Source organism: Notothenia rossii (assembly GCF_949606895.1).
Source record: "Notothenia rossii genome assembly, chromosome: 1".
NCBI classification, from domain to species: domain Eukaryota; kingdom Metazoa; phylum Chordata; class Actinopteri; order Perciformes; family Nototheniidae; genus Notothenia; species Notothenia rossii.
Window position 1 is genome coordinate 27,505,611 of NC_136912.1, and position 20,414 is coordinate 27,526,024.

Below are 20,414 nucleotides of genomic sequence, written 5' to 3' on the forward strand. Positions count from 1 at the left end.
GACATGCCTGTCTTGCCTTTTAAACTTGTATAAGACCTATTCAACCAAAGGATTTGTTTCTCACTAACCTCCAAGCTGCAATAACTTGTGAAAAGAATTCAGTCATTAAGCTAGCACCAGTAGCCTCAGGTGTCAATATTAGGACTCTGAAAAGTATTGACACGAAACAAACCTCGACCTCCTGACAGAAAAACAGAACTGGAAATGTATGTAATTATTACTCAAACCATGCCGCATGCTTTCAATCCATTATCAGCAATTTGCCAAATGGCCTTAAGGACATTATACTCCTGAATTATCTGATGCTAACAACATCTAACCTCCCTGCATCAACACTTTTTTTAATAGGATTCTCATCATCTCAATTTTCCTTTTTGTTGTATGGATATGTTATCTTCAATGATATTCTTTTGACAAAATAAGGCATAGTTTTCTATGCTAAGGTGCAACCTATTACTTGCTTAACGGACGGACATTTTTGCAAATCTGATGCCTGGCAATCCTTTGGGCAGTGAGTATTTAGAGAGGCAGTTGCTGAGCAGATAAAAGGAGAATATGTATTCATGCTAGTTTTCTTTGTGTGTGAATAAAATAAATGTCAATAAAAAGCAACACCTATGTCTGAACATCAACAGAACTGTATTTTTGCTTATTTCCAGGAACCACAGTCAGCTGAATAGAGCACTGACAAATAACCACAGTTTCTGCTTCTTCATTCAAAGCCCTCTGGAACCAACACTGTTAAGTCAAAGAGCGAGCAATAGAGAGAAAAATATGGCTGCCCTAGATTCCAAACTTGTGAATTCATAAATAATAGAAAACTTCTCAGGCCATCTATGATGTCTGACATAATTACTGAACTTGCTCTTAACAGGGGAGGGTCATGTTTCCATCGCAGATACCAGTCAATATACTTCTTCTTGGCCAATGCTACAATCTCTCAAACCCATTTACACACACACACACACACACACACACACACACACACACACACACACACACACACACACACACACACACACACACACACACACACACACACACACACACACACACACACACACACACACACACACACACACACACACACACACACACACACACACACACACACACACACACACACACACACACACACACACACACACACACACACACACACACACACACACACACACGATGACCTACTTGTAATACGTGCAGAGGGGGAGGAAATGTGACCCTTCACCCAGTTATTAAACTAATTACACATCACCAATGACCGTCTCTGCGGTAAATCTGCCAAAGTGACATGCATAAAGATATTAAGACTTCATTATACAGGCTCTATTAGGGAGGGGGGAAAAGAAAACTTGACTTTGGAAAGGAAGTATTCCTGTACTGTCTTAAGTGTCGAGCCTCATTTAAAGCAGGCGCAAATCACGATACACAGCTGTGCCAAAGACTATCTGAATGATCCGAGTATTTTGTAATGCAAAGCCTCATTTAAAGTAGACTAAGCCATGTCCATCGTGCACTACATTATATCAACAGCAAATGATCTAACGATCTGGCGGAAGGCAATTAAATCAAAGACAAAATCTTGGCACAGATGTTTGTTTTGTTTTTCCCACAAACATTCCAAATCCTTTACTTCATGGTTAAAAATAGCAAGAGTGATGCAGGGTTGATTGAATGGTCAGGACTGGTTGCTAAGGGGAATCACATGTAAGGTTCCCTCCCTCCAGATCATGTATAGTGAAACATGTGAACATGTGGCAGAGGGATCCATACTCTGAAGATGGTGAAATACAATATAAATGGAGAGGAGCGCAAACCACATGGCAGCCCATACATTTGTTCCCCATGATGCTTTGCTGTGACTGGAAGAATAGCTGTTCAAACACAATCAAACTGCTGAACAAAATCACACTCCTGATGATTAAGTGGATCAATTCCCTTTGTTGTATTTCATACTTTGCATATATTATCAAAACCTGGAACATTTTCAGCTCGTTTTGCTTCACTGGCAGGGAAATACAATGAAACAACTTACATTTGGCTTAATTTATAGTGAAAAAGAGTACGGAGAATCATCCTGAAATATGCATTAACACACTGTAGCCCCTAGACACGAGCAACTGTAGTGCAGCAGAACAACTACAGGAAACACAACGGTCCTCTGTGCTTGCTCACCACCTTTGTTTACTGGATCGCTGAGTTAACACAAAGAGCGCGGTTGTTTTTTCTGCTCAGGATGCCTCTTCTAGGATTCTCTGCTTTTTTATGCGCCCTATGTCTTTCTCTCATTCTCCCTCTCTCACATTACTGCTGTCGGTGGCAGCCAAGGTCACATGTCTCTCCATACAGACAGTGAACACCTGACTGAATAGGGTTTTTTTTGGTTTTTTTTAAAGGGGGAAACTACCACTCACTAGGTCGAGTGCTGGAACAGTCATCAAAAAGCCAACAGCATGGCTTGCAAAACTGGCGCCAGCCGTATGTGCTTTAGCCAACTACAGCTTTATTATCTGAGCTATAAATGGCACTTTCAGGAAATGACAACTGCAGATGGAGACACGCTTTTGAATAAGTCTGAATATGGTGAATGGTGAAATCATTATTATAGTTTTTTTTTAAGTTGAAGTTTAAAGTTCTGTTGATGATTTATGATTTGTCACATTGATGTAGAACTCGTGTTTGGATGGCATGTAACTTGTGTTTAGGTGTTTTTTACAAACTGTGCCAAGTATTGGGCAGTTCCACTAAGTGATGGTGGGACTTTAAGGTTAACCTATGGGACTTTTAGCAAATACACAGGCTGTTGATCTGAACATTTGCTAAAAAAGTTAGATTCTATCCACCGCTGTGTCAGTTTGTGCTTCACATTTTCTATGCACTCGCAAGATTAGAGTGATCTTAGCCCGACAGCATCTGTAGAGTCCCTTTTTTTTCTGACAGACTGATGCTTCCCTCATCTCTTTTATGAAACACGGACAGATGGGATGGATGCAGAGAGTCAGAGCGAGATAGAAAGGAAGGGATATATACAGAGTGGGGGAGGAAGGGGATGTTCAGTCTGCGTAATCTGCCCAGAAACTAGCCATGGGCACGAGCGAGAGCCTGTCTGTCAGGAGTTACACTGGGTTAACCAATGACAAACGACTAAAACCGCCTCACTCACTTCAAGTTCGGACTTTTAACATCAATGCGGCATGTTCAGCCAAATGCTAGAAAACACATGAAAGGCATGCTTTGTGTGGAGCACATCCATCCAAAGTGTGACATGTGCGTATATGTTATGCATGGTTGACATCAGTGGGAATGTAACCCCTAACCCTGAAAGATTAAAGGATAGGCATCAGCGGGAAGTAAGTCAGTAATAGTGTGTTCTTTGTTATAACAGTGACAGCAGGTGAATGCCTGAGAAGCTACTTTAATTGTGAGTGTGACAAAAGTTCTGTTTAGTTCCACATTTTCATCTTCCACCTGACAATGAACAGCAAATGAGCAAGGACGAAAGAGGCAGAACTATTGAAAACAAAAACAGCAGCTTGACTCTTCGAGATGCTCTTCAGAAAATAAAAAGAGGTTACACGCGTTCCTTGCAGGGTTATGATGGCATGTGGCCCACGTCCTGATGGTTCAATCCTCCACTGAGGGTTTTACTACACTGTCCAAACTGACAGCCAGTTGTTAAGTTTGACTAACCGGGCTGGGGAATGAAGGAAAGCTCATCTCTCTCCCAAACACGGCAACTGCGTGTGTGAGGACTTAAACAATTATTTACAAGTCTTGGGACACCATGGGATTCATGCTGGATGATGACCCATATTCTGACTAGATGGCAGGGAACGGAAATGAAATCAGAGGGGGTGAAAATGCATTGCTGCATGCGGGTGGGTGGGAAAGGGACCTTGATATTTCTAAGCATTCAGGCAGTTGTGACCTCAATCCCAAAAAAGAGATTCAGCGCGGCGAAGAGAGAGAGAGTCTTTCCGATTGGCAGTAAAGCTCACTGTAAAAACGCATATGGATTTAGGGCTGAAACCACAGTGGAAATAAAATGCAAAAGGGAGTTCAAAATCAATTGAACTGGCAGGAAACCCTCCCCAACCAATCCCAAGGCCACAAGTGGTAAATAAAGCGAGACACAGTTGATTACTGGGCAGACCAAAGCTGTTGTCACGCTAAATACGCTGAAGCCGCAAACAGCATCCGCCATGCATAGCAACAGAGCAGAGGAGGCTCAGAGGGCAGATTGGGAAGTGGAAGACGGAGATGAAGTAAAAGGCGATGGAGTTTCAAAGGAAAGGGATGAAAGAATAAAAAAGAATGTGTTCCCTTCAAGAAAGAGGCGCAAACACGTGTGCACACACACGTACGCATGCACACGTGCAAAGTTCATTGGAGAAAAAGGGAGCAGGGAGGGGAATCGCATGCTGCTCAGTAGAGCCAAGAGACTCTGGGGCTGAAGCCCATCACTAACACACGGATTAGTTCACACGTGCACACTGCTTTTAATCTGCTCCACTGAAAAAGGTTGGAAAAGAAACAAGGCGAGAGACAAAAGGATGGAGTTAACCAGAGACATGGCCATAGAAACAGAGCCAGGGGGGGGATGAGAGGAAGGCATGATGGAGTTTGTGTGAAAGAGGGTAAAAGAGATGGAGGACGCCTTTAGGTGCAATGTAGAAAAACCTCAGCAAAGAAATTACCAATGTGATCAATATGCATGAGTCTTTAGCAAATGCCCAAAATCCCTTGAAAAAACACACTTTTCAGAGCACTTTTAATGCCCTCTTCCTAATTCCCTCGACCCACCCAAAGTCCCTGATGCAGTGACGCACCCACAACCCTCACTTTCCCCTTTAGCCCTGTTTGACTCCAGTGGGAAGGGCAGAAGCTTTGGATCAAAACTCCAATATGGCCTGGCTCCTAATATGGGCCTGGTATAAAGCCATGGAGATTCAGCCAGATGTTGGCTCTGGGGGCAGGGAGGGGAGAAGGTGGAGGGTTAAACCACATCCTCTTTACAGCTGTGGATGTGTTTTAATACCTCCAATAGAAGGGCGGGGCTGGGAGTGTAATCCAAACATACATTAATGTTTAACGCTTAAAAACACATTAACATGTCCAGCCCCCTGGTCACACTCACCTTTCTCACTCACTAACTTAACTCGCCGAGTCACTTAACCTACTTGGCACATATGCCACTCCACACAGTGGTTAGTTCTCAGCAAATGAATGGCAAATAATGACATTCATTGTAGTGATGATGAGAGAGCATGTGAGGTAGCTATTACGAGAGTTAGGGGTGGGGACTTCTCTCACTGCTTCTTCATCTCACAGCTCTCATTGGTGAAAAGCTAACCTCTATGATTGGTCAGAAGGCAGTGGTGTTTCCCCCTTTTCCCCCAGATTTACGGCTAAAAATAGAAGTCAGTGTCAGATTTAGCCTAATTGAGTCTTTCTTGCATCTTCTAAGAGCATCCTTTTCTATTTACGTCGGTCTTTCTCCTTAAGGTAGAGATTAAGTTAGCTCGGCTGCTAACGTGACAAGCTGCTCCAGAGAGGAGGAGGGAGGAAAAACAGAGAAGCATTTCTTCCAGGAACAGCATGTAACCGCAGCATCATCCATTTGGCCCAAAGTGGGCTTATCAACAAGCCCGACACAATGCCGTTAATGGAACAGGTTGAACAGCACACTATGTGGGAGGATCTGAACACTTTGTAGAATACAGCCAGAACATACAGTCCCCGATACAAGTTGATCAATTTGAACACTGACAAACACATCACTGAGAATTAAAACAACCCTGGATTTCATTGGTTGCACGGTCCGTCCTATGAACGTGTGCAGACACACTTTTGCAGGGTGAGGGGGAAATAAGAAGGTGTCAAGAGTCAAGGGTCAGAAGAGCGAGACAAGTCTGGAGGGATGGGTCGGCTTTCAAGTGTCGACATTCAATCTCCTGTGTGGGGCCATCTTTACACCAGTCTATAGAACATCTGTGAGGGGATGGCATACGACTAGGTGAGGCAAAACAATGGTGACCTTTCATTTCACACTGTCTTCTATCATTTGACAGCAAGCCATTGGGAATGCTAGAAAATGTCCACAGAGCCGTACAAGTCTGCCTCAATAAGCACTTCTCGTAGCTGATATCAATCTTAAATGACAGTATTTATAACGGAAAATAAAACATAAAATTGGTTGATTGTAGAGAATAACAAATAAGAGATAAAATGATGCTACTCGATAATATGCTAATTTATCCAATATACCATTCCCAATTATCTTTACCAAGACTTTTTCACGACAATAAGCTACAGAAAGAGTTGAGGGCTTCTTAAAAATAACGAATTTCTTTTTATCCTTTGGGTTACTCTGTCCCCTTTGGCGCATGTGTCTGATCTACACTCCCTCCTTTTAGACCAATGGATTTTTCAGTGTGTTGAGGTTGAAGGCGTTAAAGTGCCTCTCTTAAAAAAAGATGTGTGCCTGGCTCGTTGAGTGTGCCAATCCATAAAAACTTTATACTGTCAGATACCTGGCAACCCAGCAGGATCGTGCGATTGAAAAGTAAATCAATGCAAGCTAATTCACTTTGCTCAAATCAGTGCTAGACACCCACAAGGGAAAATGAAAGTATCTTGAATTGGCTGTGGAGAGCAGGTGCTTTCCTGCTGTGCAAAGTACGGAAGTGTAAAGGTACTTTCAACAACTTGGAAGCAAACTACAACCGTGAAGTCTTGCTTGGCTCCATATACAATTCATTGGGAAAGATGTTTAAGATGAAACTGAAAGCACCAAGGGAATGTTCTGAGTATATGGGGGCACATTATTTTTGAGGATTGAGACACTAGAATTGGAAAACAAAAATGTGCTAGAAAAAAGGAAACACTCTTTTGGTCCAGAAAATCTGTCACCCATTCATTATCCAATAGTCTCTCTGGTTTCAGGCTTCAAAAAGGGACTATTTAATGACACTATTGATTAAACTTTCCAAAGCCCTGCATAACATATTGAAATTCTTTATTTAGGCGGTCTTCCCCTTTAAGAAGAGAATATGACCTCCTTGTTACAGCTGGGTAACTGCCACACTATTTGTCAATGAGGCAGACTTTAGCCACAACCACAATTTGTCACCATCTGACCATTGGTGGTGACTAGTCCCACCCTAATATTGGCTCATGTGTCACTCGGTTAATTACAAGTCTCAAATGCCCACAGTGTACACACTGACACAGTGGCGGTTTGGGATCAGGCTTGCGTGTTGCTCAAGGCTTCCCTTAGTCAGGTGTGTTTGAGCTATCTCTCTGCTCATCCTATCAGCCTGTCAATCACTTCCTCATCCTCTGCCAAGCCAAGCTAGGCTATTAAGGACTAGCACTGGGTGGCCTGTGATGGGAGGGCAGCTGCTTGCTCTAGCACGTGTGCGTGCTCTAGCTAGGCTCAGCACAGACCAAAGATCAAGTCCTGTAAGCTGCTTTTCTAAGCCAAGAAAAGCTTACAAGTCGTCACGTTGGTCAGAACAAATGGTCCCAGTTTTAGGCCCTGCAGCAGAGCCCGAGAATAGGCTGCACTCACTGAGCAGACAACAGAAAGACTAGTGAAGCAGTTTGGCTTTCTTCGTGGAGCATCAGAACAGACAGACAAAATGTAGACCAGGCTTATTCATGTTTGACTGCTCATCCAACCCCAAGGCTGGAACAGCAGTACTGTCTTTATAGCCCACTGGTTAAAAAGAATGGAAATACACAGAGGGCTTCAATCTCAACAGTTATGTACCCTGTGAAAAATGTGACACCTATTCAATGATATTCACTGCTGAGTTTTACTGCCTGGAGCAACTAAAGGTCTTACACAAGGCCTGTAACTGGACAAGTTACCTTCAAAAGGATATTTTAAAGAAATAAGACAAGTAAGCTCTCAAATCTGACTGTATACTGTATATGAGTGGCTCTTACACTTTGCAGACTGAGAAAGAAACCCACATACAAAAATAAAAACATTGACAGTTGAGAACACTCACAGCAATCCAAAGTTGACCGCTAATGAGGTGTGACTATTTTCATTTACTATTTCACGAACCACAGAGCTCAAATCCAAAGTGGGCAGAACTCATGGAGACTCCCTACAAGCCACCCAAGGTCAACCAGCTCCCAACTAATGGGCAAGACTGAACCTTTTTAATATTCCACAGGCACACACTAAAAGGTGCTTAAGCCATGATGTTTGCGAAACTCTAATGTAAAGAAATCAAGCGGGAAAACTATTATTGGTTCCACTGCTTGGACGCTGGGGAACAATTATTTGCTGTTTTTTTTAGAAGCATGGGTTTGATAAACAATATTAAAACGAATAGGTCGCTGTGGAGGAGGCGGGTAAATGATAAGCGACAGTTCTTGTGGATTTATCGTAGGAAGTAAAAGCCTGTTGTATTGATTATCCATAAACAGAGTCATCCAAACTGGGAGTAGAAACTACTGGTTTAAAAACAACACACATAACCAAGAGCCATGGAATACCTTAGTATTTTACCGTGAAACTCTTTAATAAACAACGATTAACCAACATCTAACCTGAGTAGGGGGATTTGTTATCAACATATTTAAAAGAAAAAGGAATAACAGGTGGAATGCAGTGAGATCAAAGCGGTGGGACTGCATATAAGCGTTTTACTGTTAAATCTCACTGAGGCAGTGTCATTTAGTCGGGAAATGAAGAAATAAAACAGGGCTGTTAGGAGGAACAGGATCAAAGCAGAAGAGCCACAGCGTTATCTAGTCCTGCTGCACAGTGTGACTGTCTGGAATGTGGGTTTGCCGCCCCACACTTCTTTCGGTCCCTTTTATCCACGTCCTGTAGTCTCTGCTGTCAATGAGAGTCTACACGCCACAGAGGTAATCAGGACCTGTGGTAGCCATGCAAGGCAAATCGTCTGGCTGGCCACAGATATACAAGGATGATAAGTATTTGTCAACCTGTACCATAAAAGGAGCTAAATCCAATTGACTTGGAAGACTGCTGAGATGGAACCAAAAGCTGCTGTTGTTGTCAAAGAATCATGCCATAAGCCTGACACACTTGGGTGAACAACTATGCCTGATACATAAAGTATAGCTTACAGTGGGGCATGTGCTTAAAAAGGGAATTGGATTAACTGCTGGCAAAAAAAAAGAGAGGGGGGGGATTATAAACGATTCTGACTTTAAGTGTGCTTCTAAAAAGATGGATTACCATTTCAATTTTTGCCCTCTTTCTTTGCTAATGGAATTTTGAATTAGTCTTATATTGTTCAACTACTAAGCAAAGAACCTCACTGTGTTGAGCTGAAATGAAGACAAGAGGGGGGGGAAACTGGGTGTCCGTATCTGGATTTGGAACAATGGTGTGGTACAGGACGGCTTGTCCCCGGCTCACTCTGTTCTACTGTAGCTCTCTCTCTCTCTTTCTGAGTATGCAAGGACCAGCAAGGTGGAGCCAGGAAAGGAAGGAGGGAGAGGATGCAACTTTCAAGGGATGTTGAACTCATGACAGGAGTACAAATACACGTACTTATGCAGTCAAATGCAAAAACACTGGGTGCATCACTGTTTTCTACATCTACTTGTATCATGCTGTGAGTTTTAATGCACTTATTAATTATGCCTCTAGTGGATCCTAACTCTACCGTAATTCAGTGCTGAACCAAGCCAGCAGTGATCCCTTCTGTTCCACCATCTACAGGCTTTACACTAGTCTCAGATTGGCAGAGATGACTATAGCCCATACATGGCCAGAACAGGCCATACTACAAAGTTCCTGGCAGCGTAAATGTGGAAGCAGTGACGAAAACAGCCTTCGCACTGTGTTGTAGGAACAAACATCTGAGCTCGCTCTTTAAAAAAAAAAATGTTTTTGTGTGGGTGGAACAATGTAGATAGAGCAACCCCGCATGGGTGCCACAATCTGCCAAGGCCAGTTTACCGACCGACTCGCCTTGTGTGGCATCGCGTATGAGCACTGAGATGACACATCAACTCTTGTCTATATTTAACTCACTGGACGCTTCTCTTTCCAATGTTCCCATCCTTTTAGAAGAGTCTGCCAGGGAGATTGGTGAAAAAACAGGCCGAGGTGATGTGTAATTACGCTGAATGGATCCCGCCTCCCACATCCTTTCATTGTACCCACACCCTCGGAGATAATGACATTTTTCTATTTACAATAAATCCTGCCAGTCTAGCCGCTCTTATTTATGGTGTCAAAGAAAAAAACCTTAAAGGCTTGACCCTTAAAGCCTGCAGAGTCACGGAACGTAAACACCAGCAAGCATCCTATGTGGGTGGTGAACTCAATCTGATAAGGGCTTCTAAGAAACCAGTGTTCGCTCTCTAACCATCACAATCCACGCTCTGCTTGAATACCCCACATATCTTTTGCTGTAGATACTATCTTGAATGCAGAAATATAACTCAGAATAGAACTGTGATTGGGCTGGAAAGCTACTGAAAGGACTCCTTGTTTGGCTGACATTGTTGGCACTTCCACGTACGAATTAAAAAAATTATTTTCATCAAAACAAGTTCTGAACTTTTGACTTCTGCCTGCATGCAACCTTGCGTGTTCCTGTAACTCGAAGCCCTTAGCCCGTCAACCAAACTGTTGCATAACTTTTATGAGGTGTGTGTATGAGAGGGGGGGGAGAATTTCTTTAACTGAACACAATTAAATCTCCCCTTACTTCTGATTGAAGAGGAAGTGATTTTTTGAAGATGTCAAAATGAAAGTAGGACATGATGGACTCTCTCACATGTCAGGGCAGGGTGTGTTCAGGTGTGAACTATCATTGTAAAGGTTGAAATGTTTGGAAATGTAATGCCAACTCACCTATTCTTCTCCAGCTCATTGTGTGTGGACCTGAGGAGACAGAAAACAGAATTTAAATAAAGAGCACAGGTGGATTTTTGCTTGCTCAACATGCAAAGCACAACCCTACAGTATCTGTTCCTCGTGGCAATGCACTCCGTTCAAGGAAATAAAGCAAAAAATAGAGATAATAAATAAATGAGCTAGACAACCAGGAGCCAAAATTAGCACAATGAAATAAGCAGTGGAATTTGACTCATGAATGTTTTATTGAGTCCCAAAAGAGAGCAACTCTAGGCCCATTCCATTGGAGCCTTTACACCAACAGACGTAACTGTGACAGGCGGGCCCTCGCTGTGGCATTATACGGCCTCTTCCTCAATAATGCACGGCAAAGCTCTGTGGGAGTGTGACACGGCAGCCACTACTGTGCATGTAGGTGCGTGCAAGCATGTGCTGCTGGGCAAGTACTAGCATGCACCCACACACACATGCGCACACACACAGCAGTGAGGGTTCAGTGCTCTGTTAATAATGTAAAGTGAATCAGCTGTTTCCTAAGAGTGTCTTTGTGTGGCAACATACTGAAGCCCTCCTCCTGATGCTTAAATGGCCAAGTTCCCATCCTACACACTGCACTCCACCTCGCCTAAAGGGGGGCAGGTTTTAGGTGGGGGTGGGGTTATGGGCTCTCCTGAGTCATGTACGCAGCACTCCTCTACATTCCGGGTTATCAATACTGCAATACGCTTTCCGCTTATATTTTCCTTTTAATACTGAGCTGACAAAACCACTGTCTTTTTTATACGGAAACAGGAAATATGGAGAAAACAGGAGATAAGAAGAGAAGAGGCATAAGACAGATGGACCCCTTTAAGGCGATAGTTCACTGTGTAAAAACTAGCACTGCCTCAGCGAATTATTTACACTAATAAAAAAACACTGCATGTTTCTAATTCATTTCATGTAGTTGGGTATGCAAGACTGGATGTTAAGTCAACTGTGGAGGTATATTTGATTCAACTTGACAAAGTATGGCCAGTTGAGTGGATGCTATCACAGCAAAACACAGGGCTCACATGTAAGCTGGCCCCGGCCACTTTCTGGCACTTTCATGCCAACACACACATGCTTGAGTCTTGACAGCTTACATATTCTATAACCTAGTAATCGTGCATGACTGCGCTCTGCATCGGCTAACCTGTCAAACATAGAAATCACAAAACTGCTCTAAAATCAGCTTGCTCTCTTATGCTTGGCCACTACTACCCTCATAAATGTTATCGAAGAAAGAGTTTCAAAATGATTTCTATGTAGGGAAAATTATTAGTCACAGCCTTGTGTTCGGTGAAGGCTTTTTACGCGAATATGTAATTACTTTTTAATGGCAGAGAGTCCACTGCTTTCTCTAACTGTGAGTCAGAGCGATAGTTTCGCTAACAGAAGATGAATACTTCGGAGTCTATAATTTGCATCATCAGCTGTCACCGTGCTCACACTGGGCCTGTGTTGCTTGGAAACCATCATCATGGTTTGTAATCTCCTCCAAAATTCAAAGCATTTCACCAGAATCTAATTCATTGTAGAGTGCAATTATATCATGTTTTTGGGCTGATTACCACTCTTTAAGAAGGAAGGGAAAATGTATTTATGGGGACTGTTACTATTGTGGCCGCATCAAGCATCGTCCTTAGCAACACAATTGATTCAGACAGTGAAGAAGACCGTTTTGCGAAAGCCTAAATTATTTCTCCCATAGATAATAACTTTAGAATCAGAATCAGAATACCTTTATTAGTCCCACAGAGGGGAAATTTGCTAAATGGGAAGTCTATCTGAGGGCAATGCTGGTGTCAATTGCATTGTCTTTTAATCTGCAAAGTAGATACGCCTTAGGTCAGCCAGGCACACCACATCTTATGGCCTCTCATTTGGAGAGATCAATCTCAGACAGCTTGAATTCCCATTGGCTTTTATCATCACAAACCACTTCCTTGTCTTCTGAATCAGATACAGTATCTCTGTGTCTGGAGCTCAACAACAATGCAATACAGATTCTAAAATGTCTCAAAGCCACACTGCAGCATACCTCTTCTGTACACGCGTATATGTGTGAGTCTGTACGCGAGTATATGCACACAGAGAGTGGGTCAATGAGATAAAGCGACCCTGCTATAAACAGTAGGCAGGAGAGGACAGAGTCAGATAAGTCCATCACTTTAAGCCTCCACACGCTACTGAGAAGGTAGCTACTGTACTGGAGCAGCAGGTCAAACCAAATGTACTGTACAGTTAATTTAATCATTATGTTATCATATTTCAAAGAAATTAATTTCAGAATGACATGGCAGTAACTGAACAAGGAATGAAAAAGAAGATTTATATGAATGAGGTTTAGATAATGTATGATCTCATTTAGGCGCACCATTGGTCGAGGATCCCTTATTATCACTCAGAGCGCACGCCACGCCGCACACGTAATGTAAATGTAAGTAGATCTTGCTAAAAAAACTCTGGCTTATTTGGAAATTGTAATAAGGAATTGCAAGGTGAGGACATTTTTCACAACTGTAACAACACTTCTCATTTTCAGCTTGTACTGTATAAATAGGACTTTCGTGGACGACAAATAACGCAGACAGGGGCCCCCATCGGTGACCCTTACAGCACTGGGGATATACAAATAATGTTATTTTGTTGGTACGCAAGATGTGCTATTCCAGTGGGAATGATACAAAAAAACTGTAACACAACACGAGGCTGAGAAATGGTGTTAAATGCTAAATGGTGTTACCTCACTGAGTGAGTTGTGAATGTTTCTCTGTAGGGAACATCATTCCTGCAAAGGCTTCTGAATGTCTGTACTGACTTCCTGTTGCAGGCCATTTAAGAAGATCTCCTTTTCCCCATGCTTTTTGGTGCCATTTTCTCTCGTGTTTATGAGAATCCTTCTTACCATGCACCTCATTCTCCTTTAGAGTTGTTCACCTTATATAGGCTATATTGAGGGTAAAGATGCTTTGTGAAAAGCTTATAGCTCTCAGAGGAATTTATTTTGCATTCAAGATGATTTTGCTTCAAAACATCATTATTCTGTAGAATTTCCAAATTAGGAGCTACTTCTTGGAGGCTTTATGAAAACGGCCTATATCTGATGATGACTGTTGCCATGCAGAACTAGGCTGCGTTCTGCGCTCATGATGAGTAATGCGCAGTTCCTGTTTGTGGCCCGCTCTTACATTAATATTAAAAGGCTCACAGAGAGACATAGGGGGCATGGAGCTTGCGTTTGATGTATGACTGTCAATGGACAGATTAATGTAAGCAGCCTAGCACTAAGAAAAAACACAATAATATTGAGTCTTAACCTTTTGTTTCGCCTGCTTCTCCTAATCCTAAGTGAAAGTAACCATAGCCAGTGAGAGTATTGTGCTTGAAAAGAGCTCAGGTTGATAATGTGATTATAAGACGGTGTTACATACGGCTACACAACAGAATAGACCATTACAAATATGCTCCAATACCCGTGAACAGCTTGATGTTGTGAATGATTGATGATGCATACAAAAGAGGATAACATAAATGGTGCAAACATGCACTTCTTGATAGGATAAAGGTGTAAATAATGGTGAAACTGCAAAAACTGATTGACATCATTAATCCTGAAAAAGGCTCTACGTATTGACCTTTGGAGGTCTGCAAACAACACCAGCCATAAATAGCCTTTTCCCCTTAGGGCAGAAGGCAAAACTACCCCTCTCTTCTCACAGTGTAGAACACATATCCCATAGGATAAAATAAGCATGACTACCACCAAAACGTAAAATAATAGCTGAAATACAATAAAGCAATAGCCTCTGTGTTTTTAAACCATGTGTGAGACGAGTGCCAAAGATTAAATATTACTTTCTTTTCGTTTTTAAGCTGTCACTTTCACCGCGGTCCCTAACCCTAGCACCACTGCAGTCGGTTTGACAATCAGCTGATGAAAAGCTAGCAGAACCGTTGATGCTTCCCCAAGCCAGTTAAACAACATTGTACACGGTCATGTGTGCACCTTTATATTAAACAAAACACGTTTTACAAGTTTGAAAAAAATCCATGCTAACTTTTTTATTCAAAAATAGTATTTTCTGGAGCGTGACAGCCCGATTGTTTACCAAACGTTGCGATAAGGGTATTGGCAGCGAGTGTATCATCACATGCTGCCTGTAACACTTCATAGTACGTCACATAAATTATGTATAAGTAAGTCATATATATGCAGTGTTATCAATGCCCACAATTGACCAGGATTCCCATGACGAAAGAGAGAAGTTTCTTACCTATTGTGGTTATTGCTAAACTTCTTGTTTCGAAATTTCCTTTGCCTCTGGTAGTTTGTGTCCTCATTTGATGGAAATGTCGAAGCATATCCGTGTTCACACTCTGTTGAAAATAAATGGGTGGTTAACAGGGTGAGTTTGACTCTTTTTCTCGACCATACACGTGCAACAATCCTTCAGAACTTAATGGGAACACGTTTGTATTGACATCTGCTTATTCTTTAAGTGTTTAGTGTACAAGTAAAGACGTAAAGTAGTTCAAAACCACTGAACATAGCAACACAACACATTTGAACATTTACCTCGATCTCTCCTCTCTATATATTCGGCAGCTTCCAATAACCGTTGAATATTTATTAATTGGATAGCAGTCATTCTCTCCTGGCTGCCGTTGACGTTAGCTCTTCAGGTTAACGTAACGTTAGCTTCGCAAATAGCACCAACAGCAGATTGCTTTTACACCCAGGGAAGACAGTGCATCGGTAATTACTACACTGAGTGTTATTTTTTTTTAAAACACGTCGTGTTGTATTATCTTTTTCTGTGTCTTCGCTGGCTCATCAGCAGCTTTGTCGAAAGAAGAGAGGGGGGTAAATCCAGTGTTTCCCAGCTGGGAAGCTACAACCAATCCTTGGTTGGAAAATGTCAAAACCAGTGTATCAAAGTATTAAAAGTCTCTAGGAAACACGGTATTAAATTGTTACAAAAACGGATATAAAGTATATAAAATGTCCCCGAGGGAGCCCAAAGCCACCAAAGTGCTTGCTTCTGCTCGTTTCCTCTCCTCTCCTGTTTGTTTACCTAGCTGCACAGCTGAGAGGCGGGGACCGTGCTGAGGGAGGCCGGTCCACCGCAATGCATGCCGGGAAATTGAGTCTGAAAAACGTGCACAATACTCATCATTGACACATTTTAGCATTAATTTACTGCTATGTGTCAAGTAAAAACAACGCCCTTTATTCATTTATAGTTTTACTGTAACTATGGTGGTCAGACTAAATATTCTGAGGGACATTGCTACACTCCACAGGTCACCAGCATGTGGTTATTTTATTCCTGCACAGGGTATCAGGGATGTTTCTGTCAGTGACGACAAGAAGAACACATCTTTTTTATTTAGTTTATATTCAATTATAATTTATTCTAAATTCTAAATGTTCTAAATCAAAAGGCTTGTGATAAATAGCCCATGGCCACATATGTAAAAACACCCAACAACAAAGGATGTAATTTATGCCATCAATCATTCATTGTTTGATTAAAGCGGCTGTTTGATGTGTTAATGACTAAACACAAATAGCCTATTCATTTTGTGTCATTTATTCCTCTCATGCATGCATTCTTCACCTCCTCTCTCCTGCGAAAAAAGCCCTACAAATCCCATCATCCAACGGGGCCATGGGGGTGTTCTTGCCGGCTGAAGCCGGGCCCAGCAACACATGACGTCGATACCTACCGGGCATCTGGTTGGCGGACGGCTTTGACAGGCGTCGAGGGTTGAACTCGCACCTGACCAACCGCGGAGAACCTTTGCGCCATGTGGAAACCAGTGCCACACGCCCCCAAATAGCAGGAAGCAAACAACCGAGAGAAAAGAGCTGTGCCGCTGAGATCTGCTCCAGTAACATTCCCACGATAGCTTATAATCGTAGGATATAATACTAAATAGTTACATGCAACCCGCATCAGCCAGTTTGCTCGGCTTTTTTGCACAAAAGGATAGGACGCACAAGGAAATGTATCTTTTCCCATCTTTTTTTCATCATGACTTGTTAAAAGGAAACGAGGACATCATGAATAATTAATTTTTAAAAATTCGTTTTTAATATTACATGTATTACAAATGCCCTGCCATTGAATTATACATAAGGCAAGGAAGTATTTGCAAATTGAGAGGGCAATTGCAATCAACCTTATATCGAGCTACCTTAATGGGCTAGAAGTTATAAACATAACATTATACGGACAGGCGACACACTTTCTATGTTTCTATGTCTAATTCACTATTCAGTTGTGTACTAAAATTGCGGTATCTATGAAGTTGAGTTTTTTTTCGATCAAGTCTGCGGGGGCACAATGACATCATCCTTAACTGAGTTGGAGGGCGCTGCAATGTGGTCAGATTTATCATATCGGAGTGGTAGTCAGCATGCACACCCACACAACCAATCATTGTGTCATATTGCTTTATCTATGCTGTAGGGAGAAATAACACATTTCTGGGTTGAGACAGAGTTGTGCAGGCTCAACGGGATGCAAAGTGCCCAACATGCAGAGGATGCAGATACAAACAGTACAGAAGACACTAAAAGTATGTTTATACTCTCCTATAAATGCAAACGGTATATTAGTACATGAATCATATTAGTCTGGTGCAGGCTCTGCTTATAGCAGGCAGTGGTGCTTAGTTGAATGAACTCAGCCCTTTGTTGTCTGAGTCTTTTGACAATGAAGTCTTGTTTTCCTGAAATGCAAAGGCAAATGACAAGGATCACAACGCAGCACATATAAACTCACTTCCGTCCTTCCTGTCGGCGCTCTCAAGAAACCTAGCAGCCTCCAGCAAAACTTGGACGTTTTTCAGAAAAGTGTTGATCTGCTTCATGTGGGAGTCTTTGGAGTTGAAGACGTCATTGAAAGGGCAATTAGACATCTCAAAATCTTGCTGATCCAATAGAGACGCCTCGGAATCAAAAAAGAACTCCTCACTCTTCAAACTTCCTCTTTGCATCTCACTTTTGGCCATTTTCCCCTCTTTTATTTGTCTGGCTTCTGTTCTGGCGACGTGCTGAGCGCAAAACACAGTGAGGCAGCTACCAGTGGATGCTGCTCTTGTCAGATGGTTCCTCTTTTCTTTTCTTGTTTATGAATGCGGGGTGTTAAATGTGGAGCAGTGGCCAATGTCAGTAGATGGTGGTGCATGGGAACACGAGAGCCGGCCCCCTCGGTCTGAGGAGTCTGCATGGTCCTTGTGCCCGTCAGTGGAGCTCTTTCTGTATGCAGTAAATAAGAAAACAAATTAATATGCACATTGACATGCCAACGAGATATTATAAATACAAAATAAATCCTTATACACAATCTGGTCCTAAAATGTAATGATGGTGTTATAGCAGAAGTAACTGTGATATAAGAAAGCAATGCATATGAAACAGCAACATAATATTTGTGGTGTTACTATACTGTTACTGTACTGATATTGTACTTATAGTAAGTAACTGATGATAAAATCTACATTAGTAAATCCGAAATGATGCTCAAAAGTAGATTTTGATGTAAAGAAAACTGCTCAAAAGCTGTATTAAAACGTTATAGATATTACTCACAATCATTGTGTTGGATGTTTTATTGATATAGTACAATAGGTTATATTATAATCAAACCATTTTTTCCTTGAAGTAGGTCTATTTGGAGCAAGGACACAGTAATAGAAAGTGAAAGTAGCAATATAGGGTGTGACCTGCATGACTTTAGTAGCATGAGTGGACACAATTCAGACCAGATTGTTTTGAAGGCAAAACATTAGAAGTTACATTTGGTAGTAGAGCCACCAACACTCTTTATTGCAGAAAGAGAAATTACTGAAAGAGGCTCAACTCATAACCTGTTTACAATTATTATGAAGCAGGCATCTTTACAAATCAAACCTAAATCATCATGTAGTAATCAGTATTTATTTATACAGTTTAAGAGTGCAATTTATTCATACACCCCTGTCCATTTAAATATGGACAGTTCAAGGGCAGTTACTGTAATTAGGCTACATTACTTATTAATAATTAAATTGGAAGCGACATCTTTGCTCACAAAGCCAAACATAATGCAAGTGCAACAACACTAGATTCTGGCACACATTATGTTAAGGGTTGTAAACACCACTCCCCTATTTCTCCAAGCACCCAGTCTTGGGTCAGTCTTGCCGTAGGTGTTACTTTAGCAACCATAACATATTTCCGGCCATCACAAAACTATGTGAGTCAAAGCAGAGCAAACAGAGGAGGAAAACACATTTTTTAGTTTAAATCTAAATCAACAATGTGCTGTAAAGCCTCACTCCAGCCTGCTCACTTAAGTTAAATATTGAAAGAACAAGCCTTCAAGTTACTGACATTTTACTAGTTGCCGTACAGTAGTAGAAATAGATGCAGTAAAGCGGCTAGAGTATCAGCAAATATAGTTGACATGTTTGCTTTTTTGATTATCTTTAGACTGAAAGACATCAAACCCAAGATAGGTTTAAAAAAAAAGAAATACACAACAAAAAAATAATAAATGTACTGTAGTGAGTGAGGGAACTTCAATACCTATGAGTAGAATAACACTGTAGTGAGTATATAGATGCTCCATTATGTGACAGCAATGGCAACTGAAAGATAGGTCCTTAGCCTTGATCTTGTGCCATTCTCAGTAGGCCTTTAGCTGAGCTGTTTTTACACTGCTGCAGAGTCCGTTTTGAACCGGAACATGTCGAGGCAGAGGCCCCGTACTCAGCTCAGATACCCCCCTCTGCCACTTCAAAGAGCCAACAGCAGCCCATGACTGTTTGATGTAAAGTTCACAGAGACAGAAACTTTCAAGTCCAACGCACAAGGGGATCTCTGAAGGTCCCTGCCGACCCTGCCCCACCTCTCCACCCTCGGTGAGGGGTAGCTGCAGAGGAAGGAAACCTATTTGAGTGCGGTCCTGTTTTGAGTTTTAAAGGTGCCCCTGACAGTACACACACAACATTAGTAGACAAAAGTGGACAAAAAGTGCTCCCCCCATCTAATTTAGGGTTTTAGGCCAGCTTCCCCATTTGATTTACTGGTGCATCTTTGTAGGCTGTGTTTTTTAGATTGCCTTTTCCCCCTGTAGTGCATTGCTTCAGGGCACTTTTTCCCTGAATGCCCAGGCATTTAATGCAACAGCAGTGATTAAAAGCTCAGCATGACAAGTTGTTTAGGTTTCATCCTTACTTTTTTATTCACAGTAAGCATCACACAGGGTCACAGGCCCACCACGCCACCAGTCAGGTCACATGCTGCAGAGGGGGAGAATAGAACAATGTTAAAAAGCAGGAGGGAGTAATGTGCCCCGTGCACAGTATGAAGGAGACTTAATAGAGAGTAGAGCTTAGGGCTATATATGTCCTACAGACACATTGTTTGAGGCCTTACCCTACACTGTTGATTCAAACCAGTCCTCTTCACGCTGTCTTTCCCATTAAAGGAATTAAAAGGCAAAACCCATGTCAAAACAAGGGACACAACCTT

General features: G+C 41.9%; 1 protein-coding gene across 2 annotated transcripts in view; it reads right to left on the reverse strand.

The window, feature by feature from the left end:
• mxi1 (max interactor 1, dimerization protein) overlaps positions 1-20,153 on the reverse strand; it is a 31,826-nt gene extending 11,673 nt beyond the window's left edge. Inside the window, exons 1-4 of one of the 2 annotated variants that reach the window (XM_079693369.1) lie at positions 20,118-20,153; positions 17,680-18,155; positions 15,163-15,265; positions 10,859-10,888 (exon numbers count right to left, since the gene is read on the reverse strand). In XM_079693369.1, the coding sequence (XP_079549495.1) occupies positions 10,859-10,888; positions 15,163-15,265; positions 17,680-17,908 (362 nt within the window). In that variant the 5' untranslated portion in view covers positions 17,909-18,155; positions 20,118-20,153. Of the gene's footprint in view, positions 1-10,858; positions 10,889-15,162; positions 15,266-15,464; positions 18,156-20,117 lie in introns of those variants that run through there. The other variant, XM_079693370.1, reaches the window with a different exon arrangement.
• Positions 20,154-20,414: the final 261 nt, after the last annotated feature.